General features: G+C 39.7%; 1 protein-coding gene across 1 annotated transcript; it reads left to right on the top strand.

The window, feature by feature from the left end:
- The first annotated feature begins 201 nt into the window (after window positions 1–201).
- Window positions 202–21,194, top strand: MEX3C (mex-3 RNA binding family member C). The gene is made up of 2 exons (XM_019721857.2): window positions 202–1,208; window positions 18,154–21,194. Exons 1-2 carry the CDS (start codon window positions 485–487, stop codon window positions 19,377–19,379), a joined length of 1,950 nt encoding a protein of 649 aa, XP_019577416.2. The 5' UTR covers window positions 202–484; the 3' UTR covers window positions 19,380–21,194.
- Window positions 21,195–21,713: the final 519 nt, after the last annotated feature.

A 21,713-nucleotide genomic window follows, 5' to 3' on the forward strand; every position in this document is an offset into this window, starting at 1 on the left:
CGGGGCGGGGCCCGAAAGGAGGGGTGGGGGGTGGGGCTAGGGAAAAGACTTAGAAGGCTGCGGCGAGGAGAGGGCGGGCTCCCAAAGATTAAAAGCGCCCAATCAGAGCGCGCCGGCTTCATTCGGAGAGCGGCGTGGGGCGTCGCCGCCGCCGCCGCGCGCGCCGGGGGCTGGTTAAGGCCATGAAACAAAAGAAACCCTGAGAGGGGAGCCGCTGCCACCTCCACCAGCCCGCCCCGCTGCCGTCCCCACCCACCCACCTAGTTACCTACCTCTGCCGCCTTCCCTGGCCCCTCCACCCCGCCCTCTCCGGTCTCCGGGCGGCCCTGGCGCTCCTTAGCCCCGGTCGCCAACCCTGTCGCCTCCCCAGAGGAAAGGTGTTTGTGCGCTGAGCAGGGCCCAGGCCCTGTCCGCCATGGGGCTCGCCGCCTGCCGCGCCTGACCCGGCCGCCGCCGCCGCCGCCATTGACAGCACGCTGCCGCGATGCCGAGCGGCAGCTCCGCGGCCCTGGCCCTGGCGGCGGCCCCGGCCCCCCTGCCGCAGCCGCCCCCGCCGCCGCCGCTGCCGCCGCCTGCGGGCGGCCAGGAACTCGAGGGGGACGGGCTCCTGCTGAGGGAGCACCTGGCCGCGCTAGGCCTCGACGACCCCAGCCCGGCGGAGCCCGGTGCCCCGGCGCTAAGGGCCTCGGCGGCGCAGGGCCAGGTCAGGCGGGCGGCGGGACTGTCTCCGGAGGAGCGGGCTCCGCCCGGCCGGCCCGGGGTCCCGGAGACGGCCGAGCTGGAGCTGGAGGAGGACGAGGAGGAGGGGGAGGAAGCGGAGCTGGACGGAGACCTGCTGGAGGAGGAGGAGCTGGAGGAGGCAGAGGAGGAGGACCGGCCGTCGCTGCTGCTGCTGTCGCCGCCCGCCACCTCCGCCTCCCAGACCCAGCCGATCCCGGGCGGGTCCCTGGGGTCGGTTCTGCTGCCCGCCGCCGGCTTCGATGCCCGGGAGGCGGCCGCGGCGGCGGGGGTGCTCTACGGAGGGGACGATGCCCAGGGCATGATGGCGGCGATGCTGTCCCACGCCTACGGCCCCGGCGGCTGCGGGGCGGCGGCGGCCGCCCTGAACGGGGAGCAGGCGGCCCTGCTGCGGAGGAAGAGCGTTAACACCACCGAGTGCGTCCCAGTGCCCAGCTCCGAACATGTCGCTGAGATTGTCGGTCGCCAGGGTGAGTGCGAGGAGGGTTCAGATGGGCATGGCCCGGGGCGTGGGTGGGAGGACGAAAGAAACCGGCTTGGGGCAGGAAAAGCGAACCTGGCGAGTCCCCCCAGTCCACTGCGAAGGGGTCTGGGAGGAGTCGAGGGTCAGATAGGTCACCTTTCGAAAACCCACGGTGTTCCGCTCGTTTTGCATGATAAAAGGTGTTAAGTTTCTGGAGCCACCCAATCCGGCGGTGTTCACTTTACTCGGGCTGTATTCGTGGAACACCAGGCTGGCGTGACACCAAAAACCTCAGTGAGGTGGTAAAAGGTCGGGTCGATTGTGCATTCGGTGTGGTGCCCGGGGAAAGCTCCGAGATTGCAAGTTTGCTCCCCGACTCTGGTAAAAGCGGTCCGCTTCCCTTCCAAGAGCTCGTTCAGATGGGGAAATGCACAGAAATGGAGGCTTGAAGAGAGACTTCATTCGCGAGGGAAGGGGCTGTTCAAGTGGTGGGTTTCATCGCCACCCCCCACCCCTCCGCTATTCAGAAACTTAGCCTTTGAAGTGCAGCCTAACTCAGTTGATCTTACTGTATTTCTTTTAATATATTTTAACTCTCGAAAAGGCACACTGGCTACCTTGTAGTATTCTTGAGTGTACACGATGAAGGAAAATCCAACAGTAAGGTTATTGAGTTAAGGAACTTTATGCATTTATACCGTTTTCAGTAAATTCTCTTCCCTTGCCAGCACACCAGTACTGCAGACAGACTCCTCCCACATTGTTCAGACAAAGGACCTATGTCTCAGATTCCAGGAGTAGATTTGTGAAGGTGGGGGAAGGGGATGCCCAGAGTACCTCTGTATCCGACATTTTTAGGGAAGGTCCAGTGTTCTTTAGTGTACTTTTTCCCTTTTATTAAATATACCTGCAGCTGCCTTATTACTAAATGGTTTTGCTTGGTTGATACATGTTTCTTTGCTGTTAGGTTGAGAGCATTGTTGGGGTCAAATAAAGAGAAATGATGGCGCTGCTGCTTAAAATGATCTCATCTTTCCCAAGTGGTCTAAAGTACACATAAATAAGAGGTCTGTTGAAATGGTGGTTTCAGATATCAGAGTTGGCTCATTTCTTACCTCTACGATTTTAATAAGAAAAACCCATCTGGATACAGGAGATGGCTTGTTTCAGACCCCCTGATGATTGGAACTTAAAGGCAGTGTTCAAAACTGGTGCCATTCAACAGAGTTTATTACTATAGTTGGGCAAAAAACTTTAGCATGCCTTGTTTGGTTTTTGCAATACTAGATAACTATTTCACCTTACATAGGACAAAATTAGAACATCTCAATTTATAGATCCAGAATGAGTTGGCCTTTCAGTTAAGAACATCGAGGAATTGCTACGTATTTTGCCAGGCTTTCAGTTTATTATGGCATTTGGGAATGTGAGGTTGATTTCAGACAAACTTGGTGCCCTTGAGAAGCTAACAGTCTAATAAACAATGGAATGGCCCTAAACTAATTATATAGTTAATGGCACTAACTGTAATGTCTGACAAACAAAAGTCATACATACGAACAAGAACATAAACCCTGGGTGGCCTTGGAAAATGGACAGGACTTTTTATCAAATGGAGATGGAAGAAAGACTGAGGAACAATGAGAGGAAAGGTACAGAGGAATAATCTCTAGGTATGATTGGAAAGTTGCATTTTTCTTTTTTTTTTTTTTTGTTTTTTTTTTTGTTGTTGTTGTTGTTGATACTTAGGATCTGAAAAGGGGCTGGGAAGGAAGGTGTGTGTTTGAGACCGGAGTATATGAAAAACCCTTATTGCCGTACTAGGATGATGCCACTTAGCACAAGTTGCAACAGTCTGCTTATGGTGACAGTTTAGGATAATGAAGAACATTTACATGCCACTTTTACTAAGGGACAAGATAATGTTATCTTTGGTATATTTGGTTTAATGTAAACTTTTGTCCTATATTGTACCGTTAAAGCACTATAAAATGGTCTTCACGCAAACTGTTACTCTTTATACAAATCCATTATTTAAATGTAAACTGAATTCATTCCAAGTTTTTATTTTGTACCATCTATTAAATTACAGCAAATGAGATAAAGTCTTTAGTATTTTTTGTTTGTTTTTTTGTTGTTGCTTTTTGGGACTGTGCTTATTGGTTAATAAGGAAATGTCTTAGGACATGGAGACAAATTGCTGATTATTCCTTGTGCGCTAAATATTTCCCCAGAATTGACAGTACTGTTAAAAGTATGTCATCATCCTCTGTCGTATCTTAAGAGTTGAAAGCCTTGCCCTTTTGCTCTGAACCATTCAACTAGTGTATCATTGACCCATTTGCTACTCCTACCCCTCAGCTGCGCCATAATAAAATCTGTATTTCCCCACTTCTACAGAGAACTAGACAACTTCTAATGTTTGCACCTTTTATAATGTGATCATTTTCCTTTCTCCTAAGTGAATAAACGGGGTAAATAAATCATTTAATTTGTTTGCCTTGGATGAACTAAATTTCATCCTTAAGAATTACCTATTCCTGGGGCGGCTGGTTAGTTCAGGTAGAGTGCAGTACTCTTAATAAGGTTGCCGGTTCTGTCCCCACATGGGCCACTGCGCCCTCCACAACTATATTGAAACAACTACTTGACTTGGAACTGATGGGTCCTGGAAAAACACACTTAAATAAATAGGTTTTTTTAAAAATTACCTATTCCTGCCATTTTATTCATTACTTGAAGTCATAATTTTCTGTTTGACATCTCTTAATTGGCTTTGGAAATAATTATGTCACAGATATAAACATTTATGACTTCTGTTCTAAAGCTGAAGGACAAATGGAATTCTGAGCCATACAGACTAGCAACTCATGTAGATGGCCTCTGATTCCAGTGTCTTTCAAAAAAAAAAACAAAAAAAACCACTGCTTTTGATGGTGATGAAAGTTGGCAGAATGTTGACCTCATATTTATACTCCCAAGTAGTGTATGGTTGTTTGCAGATGTTAAATTGGCCCCATTTTTTAAGCTCTCATTTTTATTGATGTCATAAATTCAACTGTTTTAAAAGACATAAACCCCAGGTTTTATATCATTGTTTAAGATTAATCTGTGTCTTCAACTATTTTCATTAGTGACTTTAATTGATGGTATATATGTGTGTTCTCTATCCTTATTGTCTAGAAAAGTCATCTCCAGCTTTTTTTAATTGTACACCCTGTCAAAAAATTGAAGCTTGTACTCCCAGTATCTGACTATTTATGTATGAGTAATAAGTATGCTGATATATATTATAAAACATAAAAAAAATTAAAGAGCAAGGTAAAAATGGAAATTGGAGTTCTACTTTTTTTTTTCTGCATTCCGTTGGATTTTCTTCCACCTTACTTTGGCTATCATTGAACTAGACCCTTTTGGAAATTTTTTTCCCCCTTTATTGAGCTACTCTGTCTTCACTGATCCCTAGCGGCTATGTATATTGTCACTTTTTAGGCAATTAATGTTATTGTTTCGAGTTGCCTTAATTGAGTTCTTGAGACAGATTTTCCGAGTTTCATAGGGTGGAACCACTCTTCCAGTTCTAACACAACTGAAATAAGGTATATGCGTGTTTGTCCAGGAGAAAAAGAAAGCTTAGTCTTGGTGATACATACACTCCCTATTGAAGAAGAAATACTCATTTCATGAGGAGAAACAGTTTCAGAATAATGCTAATGCACAGTGCCTTTTTTTGTGGAGAAGGAGGGATTGTTGCCCTTTGCCGAGTACTATGTTAGGTACTATGTTAGATGCTTTACTGGTGCCCTTTAACCCTGCTGGGCAGTTACTCTCATTTCACAAATGTACACATTAAAGTTCTGAAAGGTAACTTGCTCAATTAATGGTACTTGGATTTGAGCAGTTTGTTTGACCTCATAAAATTCTCACTCTATATTGCTCCCTCAGTATTGAAACATCCTGTTTCGGAAGATTTGATAGTATTTGGGGTTAATTCCTGCCCTAATCATGAGTTGGGTTACCATAATTCTAGTATGCATAACTTAAAGTATCACTATCCTACTTAATAAAATGTTCTTGTCCCTGCTACCCATGAGGCAGTTATTCTAATATTCCAGTTCTAATGTGTCTAAAATTCACTGTCGTTTTATAGTTCAGGAAGTTAATTTGTGTGTGTATAGACACTAGCTTTAAAAATTAAATATTGTAGCTTTTCTAGGCTTTAAAATTTAAATTTAGTTGATAATTGTATTAGCTCTGGGACCATTAGGAAAGGTTCAGTTATTATAATTGTTTTGCAGATGGGTGAGGACTCTACTGCCTTTTCTTCCTGCCTCTTTGAGCTAATTAACTATTTTGAAACACTGGGGAGGAAATTGAAAATAAAGTGGTAAATCAAGGGTGTATTTTCTACCCCCAGTTACCAACAACCTGAAAATGATCCAGAGTCAAGTATTTGAAAACTGTTACTTGGTTAGAGATTTCTATTTAGAAAAATTTCCAACAATGTTGGAATTCTAGGTAGTTCTCACATCTTAAGTTTTCAAAGAAAGGTAGCATTTAGTTATAGGGTAATGCTTAATATTTTGTGGATTTGGTTTTAAATAAATTTGACATTTGTACAAACGGAAGAATTTAATGCCTTTGCCTTAAACTGAATACAAAAGTGTTTTAAAATGTATATCTTAATATAAAAATACATATTGTAAACTACTCCCTTAACAGTCTGTGCTCAGCTGTGGTATTTTGGAAAGAGCCAGAAATCAGAAATTAAAATTCCTAAATTCTGATTACTCTGTGCCAACAACTTACTTTGTGACCTTAGACAAGTCACTTATACTCCCTAGGCTTCCGATTCCTCTTTTCAGCTGGTAGAATCAAGAGACTGAATGATGCATAGATAAACTGACATACATGAAACTGTAAGCGATAAGCACATATTAGTTTTGTTAAAGTTAAATCTGAAATTAATTTGAACCACCCTGTTGAATCTTGTTGACCTTTTCTTTTCTTGGCTCTAGCAGTTTCACATATTTTAGTCTTATGTGATAGAACTAGAACCAACTGATATCTGAATGTCTGTTAAATACATAACACTTCTGTCCAAATAAGCTTAAATTGTGCTGTGATAACAAAGAACCCCAACATTAAATATTGAAAGAACAAAGGTTTATTTCTTATTCACAGGGCCTCTGCTCATTTTAGTCATTCAGGGAACACAGGCCAACAAAGCAACCATCTCAAGTGTTGGCTCGTTTTTCCCTGTGCCCAAGGGATGAGAGACGGTGGCATAGCACATGCTGACCCGGCAGTAATAATAATAATAATAATAATAATCACATCTGCTCATATTTCACAAATCAGAGCAAGTCACTTGGCCACACACACCTAACTTCCGGTGGGCAAGGGACGTGCATTACAGTCGTGCCCACAGGAGAAAGCCAGAATATCAGTGAGTAGCCACGACTACCACAGGATTATAAACTATGGGATTACTGCAGGATTTTTTAAAATGTAATTTAATCCATGTAGAATTTATACTTGAAACTCAAAATGAAAAAAATACATAATAATGTTCGTAAGATACTAAATAGGAAAGTGTATTTGCAGTTTAAAACTTCCATTAGGAAACGCCAGATAGATTATGGATAATCTAGTTTAGAACGTCATTGATCTTTAAGTGAATCTAAAGTGATATGTTTTTTTATTAAACTACATCTTAATGCTTCCCAAATGGCTTATGTACCATAATTTGTGGGTTTACTTTTAACTTTTTTCCCATGCTACCATTAGGTACCATATAGATATTTATAAAGATTAAATTTAATATTAAAGTCTTTACAATCATTTTCTAATATTAGTATTACCAAGCCCAATTATGAAAGTGAATGTATGCCCAGCCTAATGCTATTTGAATAGCATTCAAATTCGAGTCTTTATTCCATGACTGGTATTGAGAATTTTAAGTTACACTGCATAACTATAAAACCTCTTTCATGCCAGTGTTTGGAATGGAAGAACAATTCGTGCAGGCATGGTTTGTTGCCTTTGTTCAGTGAGCAAAAACTACAATTCATTGTATGCAAGGAAGCCTGATTTAACCACAAGTAAAGTTGTATCATGGAATAATAAGAATAGGCCTTAAAATAATAAAATATTTTAATATAAACTGCAGGTGTAGTTGAAGATAAGCATAATGTAGTTGGTATTGAGCATGGTTGGAAGAGAATGGGGAAGCAGTAGTTCCAAACAACTAGAAAATCTCCCCTAAAGGTTGCCAGCATAATAGGATTTGTACTTTGGACTGACCTTTTTTTTTACTGTCCTCCTTTCTGTGCTATTCACTCCTCCCATTTGGCTTGTTTTCTGTCTTTCCACCAGTACCACTTAGTATACGGCAGGAAAGGACATTGAATTTGGAGTCAGAAAACTTGTTGGAGACCTGGTTTCACCAGTTGTTGTTTCCTGTGACCTTGGACAAATCACTTAACCTGGCCGAGTCTCAGTTTTTCTCTTGTGGAAAAAAATCCTGTTCCACTCACTTGCTTTCCCTGGCCCCTCCCCCAGCCCATTTGTTGTGAGAGTCAAGTTTGAGATGCCATTAGTACGAATTCACTGTACAATTGAAAGTATAGAAATAATAAATTATATATGAGGTAAGGTCAAGTTTAGAAGTTTTTTTACTGCTAGATTTGTACTCAACACATACTAGTTGAAACCAAAAATTGTCATTTTAGTAAGTTTTTCCTAGGTTATACCACTAACTAAATGGTCTGCATTATATTTTTTAAAGTTTACAATATGACTTCAAATCTATTTAAAATCAGAGCTTTTGAAATGTAAATGGTAAAGAGCTGGGCTAGTGTGAAAGAGAATTACTTTACAAATGAATCTGATTCCACTACATCGTACCCAAACTGAATAACTCTAAAGTTTCTATTAATATCCTCTAAAGGGCATAAACCTTATTTTAAAATCCCCAGTTAGGAAAGTTGTTTTGCCTTTCATCTCTAATTTACACCCTCTTCAGAGTGTTGCAGCTTTAGTGAAAGGCTAAACATGAGCCTTTTTTTCATTAAGTATTTCAACACTCTTGTCTAAACTACCTAGGCAAAAAAACAAAAAACAAAGGGAGATTTAGATTTAATTTAACCTCCATTTTTAAAAATACCTTTTACATGCAGGGAATTCTCCACTCATAAGAATCAACTAGGAAAATAAGGGAGGTTGAGAGAATGGTGTATTTTTGAGTCATTTTGTAACTTTGGGCAATTCTGGGCTTCAGTTTTCTCTCATCTATAAAATGAGATTAGATTATATGTCTTGTTGCTCTAATATTCTGATTTTTGTCCAAAAAAAGTTCCTAAAATCATGCAACAGTAATCCAAGTTTCAAATTATCAGTCAGATTGACTTCAACATATTCCTTCCCAGTTTTGTAAAGTTTACTTAACATGCTTTTCACAACATAAATATGCTTTATCTTCAGGAGATATACTCTTTAAATGTTTTTAAGTTCCCAAATTGAAAATTGATTCATTTGATTTTTTAAAAAATAACAAACATTTAAGTGTATTCTCTCATTTGATCCATTCCTATTTCCACCATCCAGATAAGGAAACATCTGTGGAGATGATAAGTAATTACCCAGAGTCTAAAGCTAATGGAATTGGAGACTTCGACATTTCTATCTCAATATGTGGTAGAACAAGCAGACATTAACTCAGCACGGATGTAGAAGATTTTAACAACAGCACCAACCAACAATATAAGAAAAAAACGACAGATCAGTGTCTGTGAACATGTAGGGACACCAAGTCCTTTCGGTGCTTGGGCAATAGGAGTCAGTGAGGGCAGAACTGAATGCTAGTCATCTTTGCATCTTAATGTTGTTAAAGTACCTGGAACAAAATAGATAGTTGCTGTTTGTTTTATTGAAGTGAATTGTTGGATTGGAAATTTGCCTGTTTTATTATTTATTGTTTTAATTTCCATATTGTGGTAATTGGGGTTTTCTTCCCTCTTGCCTTTATCCCTAACCCTTTACCTAAGAAGTCAGTCAACCTCAAATTGTTTGGGGGTTTTGTGTTAAGGGCAGTGGATGCTACTTGGTTTAAGACATTAGATGGCTACATGAATACAGGTAATAAGCAAAACTAAAAGCACATAAATGAAGCTGTTTGAAGTATTGTCATGGTGATACCTAAAGTGAGACTATTCTGACCAAAAGTTTTCAGAGAATTTTGACTAGAAGAGCTACAAGAAGACACTTGAACCCTAGAGAGGAAAACTATTGTTTCTATATTGTGATTTAGGAATACATTGCATTGCTAATATAAACAATTTATTTAAATGTTGGATTAAGTTGTGTGCATAAGAAACACTCTTAATGAGATTTAGCTGATGTTCATTAGTTTTGAAGATATACATAATACTGAAATTGAGTCCCTTGTAAAGTTAAAGCATCTATTTAGATTATTCCAAGAGGAAGAGGACATTATTTTACATAAAATCATTAAGTAATATGCCCCTTCCCTCATTAAATCTACTGTATCACAAAACATGAATATAATTTGTTTCTGTAATGCTTTTAGAGAACAATAGTACGGCATAGTGAAAGGAGTGTGGAGTTATTAAGACAACTTGGGTTTGAGATCTGACTTTCCAGCTGGGAGAATTTGAGCAATTCTGCTAAGCTTCTTCCTGCCCTTCCTAAAGCACTCTATTATGGTGATTAAATGAGAATATAAATAGGAGAGTTTGGAAAACTGAAAAGTGTGCTACAAATGTCTATTTTATAGTTAAGCCTAATGTCTCAGTTTGTTCATGAAATACTTAAGTGGGGGTAGGGTGGTGGAGAGTCTAAAAAGCTACCCTTTTACTGAGCATCTATCTGAATAACAGGCATATACAGACAGAGTGATAAGCATTTTTAACACATTGTTTTATTTAATCCTTGCAACAACCAAGTGAGAGAAGTATCCTCTTTAATCCTAGTTCCTCCCCCATGAAGGAGAGGTTTAGTGACCTGTTAAAAGTTCACAAAGCTGGTTAGTGATGGTCTAGCCAAAAAGCTGTGTTCCCAGCCATTACTCAATCTACCTTCCCTTGGGGGAAAGAAGAATAGATACATGTTTGTGAAATATGGTATTATCTGATTGTCCCAAGTGCTTTTGACTGTATTTCCTAGGAGAAGAGGGACGTGGTCAAAAAAATACAAGCCCTGGAAAGGACCTAAGAGGTTCAACGACCTGAGTAACATTGAAACCACAGATAGCTGATGACAGATTAGAACTCAGTCCTGCAGATAATCATTTGTTTGTTTGTTTGTTTGTTTGTTTGTTTGTTTGTTTCTTACATTGTTTCCTTTAAACTGGACCTTGGAAGATTCTTAGGTGGTAGCTGTGATGATAAGAGTCATACCTATGTTTGTGTTATTCTTGCTCTTAGAGCCTTTCACACATACAGTCTCGTCTTTTCCAAATGGCCCTGTTTGTTACTCAGAATATGTGAGAGAGGAGGGTGAAGTACTAGCAGGGTTTTCTTGGTTATGTAGGAAAATATCTAAGCAGAGATAGATAGAAATATCTGAGCATGTTTAGGAGATGAGTCAAGTCTTGGAGAAGGTTATGGCCATTTAATGGGGAGAGGGGTGGAGGAGATTCATATTAGGCCAAAGAGTCCTGATTTTGTTGAAGGTAAAAAGAATTCAAGGAATTTCACTCCCCCTCCTCATTTGTGTGTGTGTGTGTGTACTGATTTCCCAGTAGGATCCTTTTCCCTTCAAACCAAAACTGCTTGGGGGGGATTTTTGAAGAAAGTTATTCCACCAAGGATGACCCAAAGTGAAAATAGACATGTAATGCAGTTTTGGTGTTTGTAAGGGATTTTTTAGCTTAAATCCCTTATATTACATATGTAGCTAATTTATGAAAGTACAGTGAATTTAATTTCTGGGAACCGAAATTGTCTTTGTCAAAAATCAGCAACACTTCATATAATAATTGGGGCTTCTTTCTTTAAAAAAACAAATTCTTTGCGCCTACAAGATAGAGTTTAAACCCTTGCTTGACACTGAAGATGTCCACCTCCCCATCTAACCTTCTCCCCTCCAGTCACCTGAAGCTCCCACAATACCGAGCCAGGTGTAGGCACCTGACTGCCATCTATCACCTGGAATTAGCACCTGCACCTTTATAGGGAATTTAATACTTGAACAGGTAAGTGCAAGCATTAGGCTGATCCTTTTCCTCGCAATTGGTGCGTGTTCTTGGACCGGAGAAGAAGTGGTCTGGCCAGGAACACCTAGACAAAGCCCTAGGACTAGCGGAGAGGCCAGCTTTTACTTGTGCAGCTCCTACCAAATCACTCACCTCTTGACATAAACACTCCATCTTTGTCAACACCGCGGCTTCTTTCTTTTCTACCTATTTTGATTTTGTAGCTCTGTCCTATCAGCCTGCTCCAGTGCCTGTGATCGGCAAACTTTTCCCGATCTCCTGTATGTCTAGCCACTGCCCTGTGATAGGGTTTAAATTGTTCATGAGCCAAATACTTTCCTTGGGTCAAAAGCCAGGGACTTGGAAGAAAGGGAAAATACCTGGAAGAAAGGGAGATGGTAATGTGGTAGGCACAATGAGCCTCCCCCCTTCCCCCCAAAGATGCTAACACCCTAATCCTCCAGAAAGTGAGCATGTATGTGGAGTATGGACCGTGAGATGTGGCGGTTGTCTGAAGTCGTCTGGCGGGGCCCAGTGTGATCACCGGAGTCTTTAAAAGCAGAAACTCTTCCCAACTGGGTCAGAGATGTGAGGAAGGGAGAAATTTGAAGCACGAAAAGGGTTTGACTTCCATTGCTGGCTCTAAAGATGAAGGAAGGGGGCCATAGGCCAAGGAATGTGAGTGGCCTGTAGAAGTTAGCAATGGCCCTCAGCTGACAGCCAGCAGGGAAGCATGGAGCTCAGTCCTTAACTATAAGCAACTAAATTCTGGGAGTGAGAAAATAGATCTTCCCCTGGAGCTTCCAGGAAAAGAAGCACACTCCTGCCAACACTTCGATTTTTCAGCCTTATTGAGACCCATGTCACTTCTGACCTGCGGAACTATAACATTTTTAAAATGTGTGATGTTGAAGCCACATGTTGTGGCAACATTAGCAAACTAAAGCACGTAATAAGCAATGCTAAAGAACAGAAAGATTTCTGGATTGAGGCCTGCGTTTTCCTTCTAGCTCTCAGCTCCCTGTGGCCTCCTGCAACGCCTTGAGGTCTCTCCATAGGCAGCGGACAACATGGATTGTTTGCTCTTTTCCGGGCTAGCAGAGCACAGCTCTGCCTACTACTTCTGAGACCAACTGAAGAGAACTCTTAAAGGACTCACGATTAGGGTCAGGCTCACCCAGATAATCTGGATAATCCTATTTTAAGGTGCATTGATTTGGACCGTAATTACATCTACATTGCAGACTGTAATTCTGCATTAGGTTTCTTTTGTTATAAGTACATCATTCCACGTGTTTAATGGAATTTAAAAATTGCCTTAAAGATTATCTAGTCTAGTGGTTGTACACTTTTCTGACTGTAACTTCTCCCCAAGCAAAATACCATTTTACATTGAGGCCCATTATACACATATTTCACTGAAGCATTTGGAACACATTGAGTTCTTTTATTTTTATGCTGATTGCAACCCATTAAATTGATATTGCAAGCCCATGGTTTGAGAAAAACTGTGAGAATACCATCCTTTTAATTTCTTTTCTTTCTTTCAACTCCTCTTCCAGCAACAGAGGACCTCTGCCTCTTAATTGCTGAGGTAGCTGGTAGCAGAGGCCCTCTTTACCCTGGAGAAGCTAGACAGATCTTTGCTATACCAGGGAGTGAGGACCAGAGTTCTGGCTGCAGCTAAAGACTTTTACGGTGACACACAGCACCGTCCACAGTGAAACAGAAAGAGGAAATGGGTTCCTACAGCAGGGAGGTAAACTGGTGACTTTTGGGGGGTGGAATTTACTTCCAAATCAAAAAGAATTACAACTGTTCATACTATCCTAGTTCTTAACCTCTACGCAGGCTGGTATACAGCTTGCCTTATGTTGGTTTTTATCTTAGTTGAAAGAAAACAATTATTAGTCCTTACCTCTTAGAATTAACAACCTTTGTTCAGCTTGGAGGATATGAAATCATTTACCCTGCTATTTATACAATTTAAAATAATCTGAGTACTAGCCAAAAGCCTAATTGGCATGCTAAGTCTAGTAAAATGTATGTTTTTTTTATATTTAACTTTCTAATTTAATCATATTTCTTTGAAAAGCTAATGCATTTGTATGGCTCAAAATTTATTAAAAATAGTGTACAAAGAAAATTATCTCCCTCCCACCCTGTCCCCCTAAGTCAACCAGTTTTATGACTGCGTAGTATTCCATTATGTAACTGTGTCAGCCTCACACTAATACAGACCATAAAGGAGTAATATAATACAGAGGTCCTTTTGCCACCTGTGCAAGTGTTTCTACAGAGTCCATGCTCCGAATGGGATTGTTGGGGCAGAAGGATACATGCAGCTGTGGTTTTCATAGAAATTACAAACTGCCTTTGGGCAGGTTAGACTCAGCAGCTGAATAACGAGGGCCCTTTTCCCCATTCTTACTACCAGCACTGTTTTATTTGTGTAATAATTGCTTTATTTTATTTTTAAAGCTTTTTATTAAAATATAGCCAACATACAATATTATATTAGTTACTCAACATTTATATACCTAAAGAAGTGATCACCATGATAAGTCCAGCAACCATCTGACACTGTGCCACACTGTGCCACACATACTGTTGTGTATTCCCTATACTGTGCATCACATCCTGTGACTTATGTGTCTTATACCTGGAAATTGGGACCTCTTACTCCCTTTCACCTCCCCCCACCTTCTTAAACTTTTCAAACAGTTTATATTCAGTATGAATTTCAGGTAAACAGCATAGTGATTAGACATTTATATAATTTAAGGAGTGATTCCCCTGACTAGTCTTTACTAGCACTGTTTTTGATATCTGACAGTCTTATAGGTGGAAAATGATACCTCAATTCACATGAAAATGGGAATTTTCATGTTCAGAGCCATTTGTATGTTTCCTTTGTTGTGAGCTGTTTCTTTTCCTATTTTTCTGTTGGGTTTTGGTATTTTCAATTGTAAGGCTAGTAGTGTATGTGTATGTGTGTAAGAGAAGAATAGCTACTTGAGATGTGATTTGTAAGTAATTAATTTTTAACCTTGTTTTTGGTGACTTTTGCCATGCAGTAGCAATTTTTTTTTAAAGTGCAGTCTAATTTATTAATATTAGTACTTTTATAGCTTCTGCGTTTTGTGCTGCTGAGATAAATTTTTTCATGATGTTTAAAAAAATCTTTGAATTTTCAGAGAGAAACTGATCTAAAATACTGCAAAAAGCTTTTATATCTCCTCCACCTGAAAAATGATAAGGCAGGTTTTTTCTCCTTTGGTTTGTGTCACCTATTTAGAATTCTGCCTATTCAAATTGTCCCAAACTTCAGAATGTCCATATATTCTAAAAATCATGTGCTCGTTGGTTGGAACTTGGAATATCTGTGTTCCTGTAGAAACAGTATTATGATTGATGAGGTTTCCTTAAGGTTGAAATCTGAGTTTAGTCTACTGTGTTAGAAATGTCCTATAAAGTTTAGGAGAGAGACGAAATGCTTCTATTTTTGTTAGCAGTGGCTTAAAAGAGTTGGCTTTGCTGTCTTCCTGTTACCACTTTCCCCTGATCTGCAAAACCTTAAGCACATGACCCTTTTGGGCAGGGTAAGGCCTGTCTTACTCCCCTATCTCAGAAGTAGTACGTGCTCAAAATATTCATCTTCTGTCTTCCTAATGAGCCATGTATTAAACACCTATTTAAATTATGAATTAAGAAAATATGCCCACAGGTACTCAGAACACTATTGGCCAGATAGTGTTCTGTGTACCTGTGGGCATATTTCCTTAGTTAATAATATACTTGCTAGATAGTAAACAAAAAAGTATTCTTCTAAAGTGCAACTGACAGTTGCTTATAGTCTCAGAAATATTTAAAGAAATTTCTTAATTCAAGTTTCTAATGGTTAAGATTAGTAAGGATGGAGAGGGGCAGTCCTTAGGCTAATTCTCCCTTTGTCCTTAATAGAAATTGCCCAGTGTTTTTATGCAGGATGGTCAGGACCCTGTTTGTTAGGAATGTGATTCTAGCAAACAGCCTTCTTGACAAGTTGTAGCTCAGAGTATATATCTGAATAATAACAGTAACCCTGAGTGTATAGTATGAACAGTTACACGTTCACATCACCCCTTTCAGAATTTCTTAGACGTCTTTTAATCAGTCCCCTACTGGCCAGTGGAAAGTGATCTCAGTTCTCAGCCCCAAGCATCACCTCCTGTGCTGTGAATGAGGGAGACTCTGCCTGTATAAATAAGTAGATAAGGAAGTTTTGTTCACTCTGATCTTCCAGTTCATTTTCTTTTATGGAGCAAAAGCAGATACAGCAAAGTTACACTGTTAATCTTCTGATAGTTCATTATAAGTGTAAACTTATAGCAGCACTTTTTAATAAAAACTTCGTGTTTTACAGTAGCATATATTCAACTCATTGTAGTAATTTCTTGACAGCCCCCAAGCTACCCCTACCCTTCTCACCTCAGCTAGGTACTGCACTAGGTGCTTTACTTACAGTTTTGCTTTTAGCCACTTTTCCCTTACAGTCTCCTCAAATGAATTTAGTCTTCATGCTAGAGTAAACCTGACTTTCAAAGTGTTTTCATCATATTTCATGATAGGCACCTAGGACCCAGCAGTGAGAAAGCAGCCATTTATAAGTTCTACAGTTTGTTGGGGAGGGGAACAGCTCTTCCTTTGTGGCTAAGATCTAACTCCTTTCAAAAAGATTGGATTAGCATAATGGGGCCAGAATATGACAGTCTTGAAAAGTTTAGCTTAGTGAAAACCTGCTTAGATACAAAGCAGTATGTACAAGAAAAGCCCAGTATTCTTATATAGAAAAACTGATCTTTGTTTCATCACATGTTGTATGGCCACCCCATGGCCTATACTTAGAGTCAACCACTCAGTGCTTTGTGAATGCTTAGGAGGGGTGCACAAACCAGTCCTAAGGGACAGGAAGCTTTGTAGAGGATGAGGCATCTGAACTAAAATCTGAAGGGGTGGAAGGAGTTAAGGAGGCAGAGCTGGGAGGTAAAGAGGCAAGGACGGAGGAACATTCTAGTCATGGAAGCAAGGGAGCATGGACAGGAGTTTGATATGGAGGAGCACAGTGCAGTTTTAGAAGTGAGGGATGGGAAAGGGAGAGTGGTGAAGAGATCAATAAGGCCCGAGAGGAATCGGGGACCAGGTGAAGCGGGGACTGGGTGCCATATTTACCTTAAGGGAAAAGGGAGCCAGTAAAGCATTTATGCAAAGAAGTGACCATGTGATCTGTGCTTATTTAGAAAGTAACGGCTGATGAAAGGGAATATAGAGAATAGTTTGGAGTGAGGCGAGACTGGAGGGGGGGCAAGGAAACCTCTGGAGGGGACTATTGCAGTTACGCAGGTTAGAAAGGAGCTGATAAAGACTGTTTTTATACATTATGGATGTATTGGGGGGGAGCAAAAAAGGGAAAGTTGAAGAAAAAGAGCTGTCCAGATTGTGATGAGTATCTTCAACAGCACCTAGTTTCTTTATTTTGAGGAGCTAGGAATAGCATGACATATTCATGAGAGTAAATCTATTCTGGCAAGCTTCATGTTAAGAGATCTTTGAAAACTATAACCCCAGAGTTTTATGCTTTAGTTGTGTATTTGACACTTTAAGCTTACAAAGCTGGCTCTGGTAATGGGTGATTACTCCAAGTTAAAGTCGGGAATCTTGGATAGCTATGCTTATGTATGTGTCTTGGATATTTTATTTTAACTTAAATATACTTAGGCTTTGGTGCCAAATCCTTTTATTTGAGAAGGGGTCTGCCAGACTAGTCCTTCAATAAAACCACATCCAATGCCCATATAACTTACAGTTTCCAATGTTTCTTTTGAATTTAGCAAGAACTTTACAATGAGTGTGAAGTCATTCTATATTAGTTTTTTTACCCCAGGCTTTTATAGTTGTTCACCTCTACACCGCTCAACAGCACCTTTTTTTTCTTTAAGGTATTCATCTTTGTTGAAATTTTCAAAAATAAATAACTTTCATATAAGTACAATGTCTTTTTGTATTCGTATTTCACTGGTTTGTGTAATAGTTAATTTAGTTTGCACACGAGTACAACTAGCGTAAACAGGTATGGGGATAAACTACAACTGATTCTTAGTAAGCCTAAAGTTCAACTGAAGGGAGCAAAAGTGAGATGATTTACTAGCCATGAGTATTTTGCTGTTGTCATCAATTGAGTTTTAGAGAGGAAAGAGTAATGTTAAGTTAAAGTGATTAGACAATTTAGTGGAAATCACTTAAAGAACTTCTATTGTATAGTATAGTGGTGTGAAATTTTAGGTTCTTAGACTAATGAAAAGACCATAGATTTCAAAGTCCAACTAGGTTTAACTCTGGCTCTGCTTCTTACTGGCTGTGTAAACTTGGACAAGTTATACAATTTTTCTGTGCTGCGTTTTCCTTCACAGTAAAAGGAAGATAATACTCTAGTTCTTAAGGCTATTATGCAGATGAAATGAGATAAGCAACATTACATGTCTCACATGGACATTAGTGGTCTTTCTTTGCCACCAACACCCTGCAAGGTAGAAAGCCTTTAGAATTTGAAGTTCAGACCACTCATGGCACAGCTTGCCTGTAGAGTACTCCAACTGCCCAGAAGCAGATGTTTAGCTTCAAAGGAGCTTTTTGTGATGTTTTTATCAATACTGTTGAAGTAGATGTTGATTCTTATGAAATATTTTCTTTCTAACAGGTTGTAAAATTAAAGCATTGAGAGCCAAGACAAACACGTATATCAAGACACCTGTTCGTGGTGAAGAGCCCATTTTTGTTGTCACTGGACGGAAAGAAGATGTTGCCATGGCCAAAAGAGAAATCCTCTCAGCTGCAGAGCACTTCTCCATGATTCGTGCATCTCGAAACAAAAATGGCCCTGCCCTGGGAGGGTTGTCATGTAGTCCTAATCTGCCCGGCCAAACTACCGTTCAAGTCAGGGTCCCCTATCGTGTGGTAGGATTAGTAGTTGGACCCAAAGGAGCAACTATTAAAAGAATTCAGCAGCAGACCCACACGTACATAGTAACTCCAAGCAGAGATAAGGAGCCTGTCTTTGAAGTGACAGGGATGCCTGAAAATGTTGACAGAGCCCGAGAAGAAATAGAAATGCATATTGCCATGCGCACAGGAAACTATATTGAGCTCAATGAAGAGAATGATTTCCATTACAACGGTACCGATGTAAGCTTCGAAAGCAGCACTCTTGGCTCTGCGTGGCTCTCCTCCAATCCCGTTCCTCCCAGCCGCGCAAGAATGATATCCAATTATCGAAATGATAGTTCCAGTTCTCTGGGAAGTGGTTCCACAGATTCCTACTTTGGAAGCAATAGGCTGGCTGACTTTAGTCCAACAAGCCCGTTTAGCACAGGAAACTTTTGGTTTGGGGATACACTACCAACTGTAGGCTCGGAAGATCTTGCAGTTGATTCTCCTGCCTTTGACTCTTTACCAACATCCGCTCAAACTATCTGGACTCCATTCGAACCAGTGAACCCACTCTCTGGCTTTGGGAGTGATCCTTCTGGGAACATGAAGGCTCAGCGCAGAGGAAGTCAGCCATCCACTCCTCGTCTGTCTCCTACGTTTCCTGAGAGCATTGAACACCCACTTGCTCGGAGGGTTAGGAGCGACCCACCTAGTACAGGCAACCATGTTGGCCTTCCAATATACATCCCTGCTTTTTCTAATGGTACCAATAGTTACTCCTCTTCCAATGGTGGTTCCACCTCTAGCTCACCTCCAGAATCAAGACGAAAGCACGACTGTGTGATTTGCTTTGAGAATGAAGTTATTGCTGCCCTAGTTCCATGTGGCCACAACCTCTTCTGCATGGAATGTGCCAACAAGATATGTGAAAAGAGAACGCCATCATGTCCAGTTTGCCAGACAGCTGTTACTCAGGCAATCCAAATTCACTCTTAACTATATATATATACATAAATACTATATCTCTATATGGACTCGTAAAGGCATGGGTATTATGGTACCCCAGTAAACTTCCTAATGAATTCTTATGACTGTTATCAGGCTTTATTGGGATTAGGCTAAAGTTGTTAGTAAACTTATAAAAAGGCTGCTATGGTAACACTAAACCTAAGTGGTCTCTTGTCTATTAGTTTGGTTTGAATTATTGATATTATCCTGTAGACCCAGAGACATAGCTTATATAAGAATTGCTAAAGCTGAAGTTTAACTCGGCTGAGTGAAGATAATCATAGGTTGAGTGAGCCTATGAGCAAAGTATACGTCTAAGATTTTAAAACAATGGGTCCCAAAGCCTAACCACATTAAGAGTTTATGGAGGGTACTTGGCATTACACATGATTCAGACACTTCCAGTGCTGCCTTCTTTACACTGCCAGTTTTGACAAAACAGGTTTGTTTGTTTTTTATTTTACAACAACTTATGCCTAATTCTGCAGGATTACAAGTAACTTTTTAATGCATTGTGATTACTTACTGGTAATAATAGGCTAATGGCAGTTTACTCAATCACTGGTTATAATTTGGGACAAAAACTGCTACATTGACCTTCATCTCGCCCAGAGTGCGCACGGCTGGTATGATCAGTGGATCAGGAATGCAATTGTGTTGGTTGTGAATTCCTACCCATTGTTCCCCTCGGTGAATGTGGAAATGGCCACCTGGGTTTTCCCATTTCAGGAAGGGCTTTGGGATACACCTATATTGGCTAATAATTGAGGATGCAAACATTCCATTCATTAGTCTGATCGAGCTATTGATTGATTTTTAGACTCTAGATCAAAAATGTGAAACATTTTATGTTCAATCCATATTTGTCTTGCACATTATAAATATATTTTTATTTTTTAGTAATTTAGGGAAGGGGGAGGGAGAGAGGGATTATAATGCCCTTAGCATAATTCACAAAAGCAGCTGTGACGACCTCCAATCAGTTTACTTCATTTCAAAACTATTTCCAATCACAAGGAAAGATTTCTTTAAGATACACTTTTACATTTCACCTGTGGATGTCTGTAATTTCATCCTCAGTATGTTCCCAAATCTATGCTGGCATTGAAAGGACAAAACATTATACTGGTGGGTTTTTCTACTAATTATTTTTTGAAGCATTATTTTCCCAACAACAAAAGAACTTTTTTTCTCAGTATAACGAAAATTGAAATCCTATGTGTATTGAATAGTAAATAGACAAATTTTATTTTTTATTTCCACTTGAAGAGTTACATTTCGTATAAAAGTTTACAAATAACGGTTTTTATTTTGATTTTTCAGTATAAAAAATTGCCTTGATGGCATATTATGATGTAATGCTAATTGCTTGTAGGATAGTTAAATGTCAGTATTGAAACCTAATCTTTAGCTGCCGTCTTGTAGATATGAACGAATGTTCACCAAGCATGTATTTTGTATTTTGTTGCATTGTACACTGCAACTAATAAGCCAAGGAATCGACATATATATTAGGTGCGTGTACTGTTTCTAAAAACCACAAACTAAGAATGATAAATTATCAATATAGTTTAGTATTTGCTAATTTTACTACACTCTTTTGTTATGTATATGTAGGGAAGTCATAGGGATTATAAATTCAATTTGAGTAAAGTTTAAAACCATATATTTTATGATAAAGGGCCTTTAACTTAAGATGGCCAAAGCACTGATATTATATATTTGCTGTAAAGAGAATTATAAGAGTTTTATTTTTCTGATATTAAAAGTTACTTAATAAAGACTTGTTTCCATTAACTTGAATGTATTCTCCTTGGTGTGTTTCATATAATCGATAGTTTAGACTGGAAGATACCTATTTACCGAAGTTGGAAATTTCCTTTTACAAAGTTTCCCCTCTCCAGCTACCTGTGTTCTTTTCTTTTAGTGTATTGTTAGTATTGAATGTGTCACTTACATTCCTATTCAAATTTAGCTTTTTCTTTAAATGCTGTCACATTATAGCAAAATTAGAGATTTAGCTAGTTTTAGATTGTTTAGTTGCGTGTTTGTGTAACTGACCACAAATAATCACTATTAAGCTAATTATAAGTAATAGATGTTTTATTCATTAATGTTAACTAAAACCCTGAATCCAGCTTAGACTCTATTCAGTTTCTGTCCTCTTTTGAGGATTTTTGTCTTTTTATCACCAAATCTATAAAACTAATTTTTTCTACTATGGAGGTACGAGTTTTTAATTTCCATTTGCTAAGTACCTTTGGAAAGGTTTTGTGGATGATAAAAATATTACTCCGTTGATGAAATTGATTTGATGCTGCT

The sequence above is a fragment of the Rhinolophus sinicus genome, linkage group LG09 (genome assembly GCF_036562045.2).
Source record: "Rhinolophus sinicus isolate RSC01 linkage group LG09, ASM3656204v1, whole genome shotgun sequence".
Taxonomy (NCBI): domain Eukaryota; kingdom Metazoa; phylum Chordata; class Mammalia; order Chiroptera; family Rhinolophidae; genus Rhinolophus; species Rhinolophus sinicus.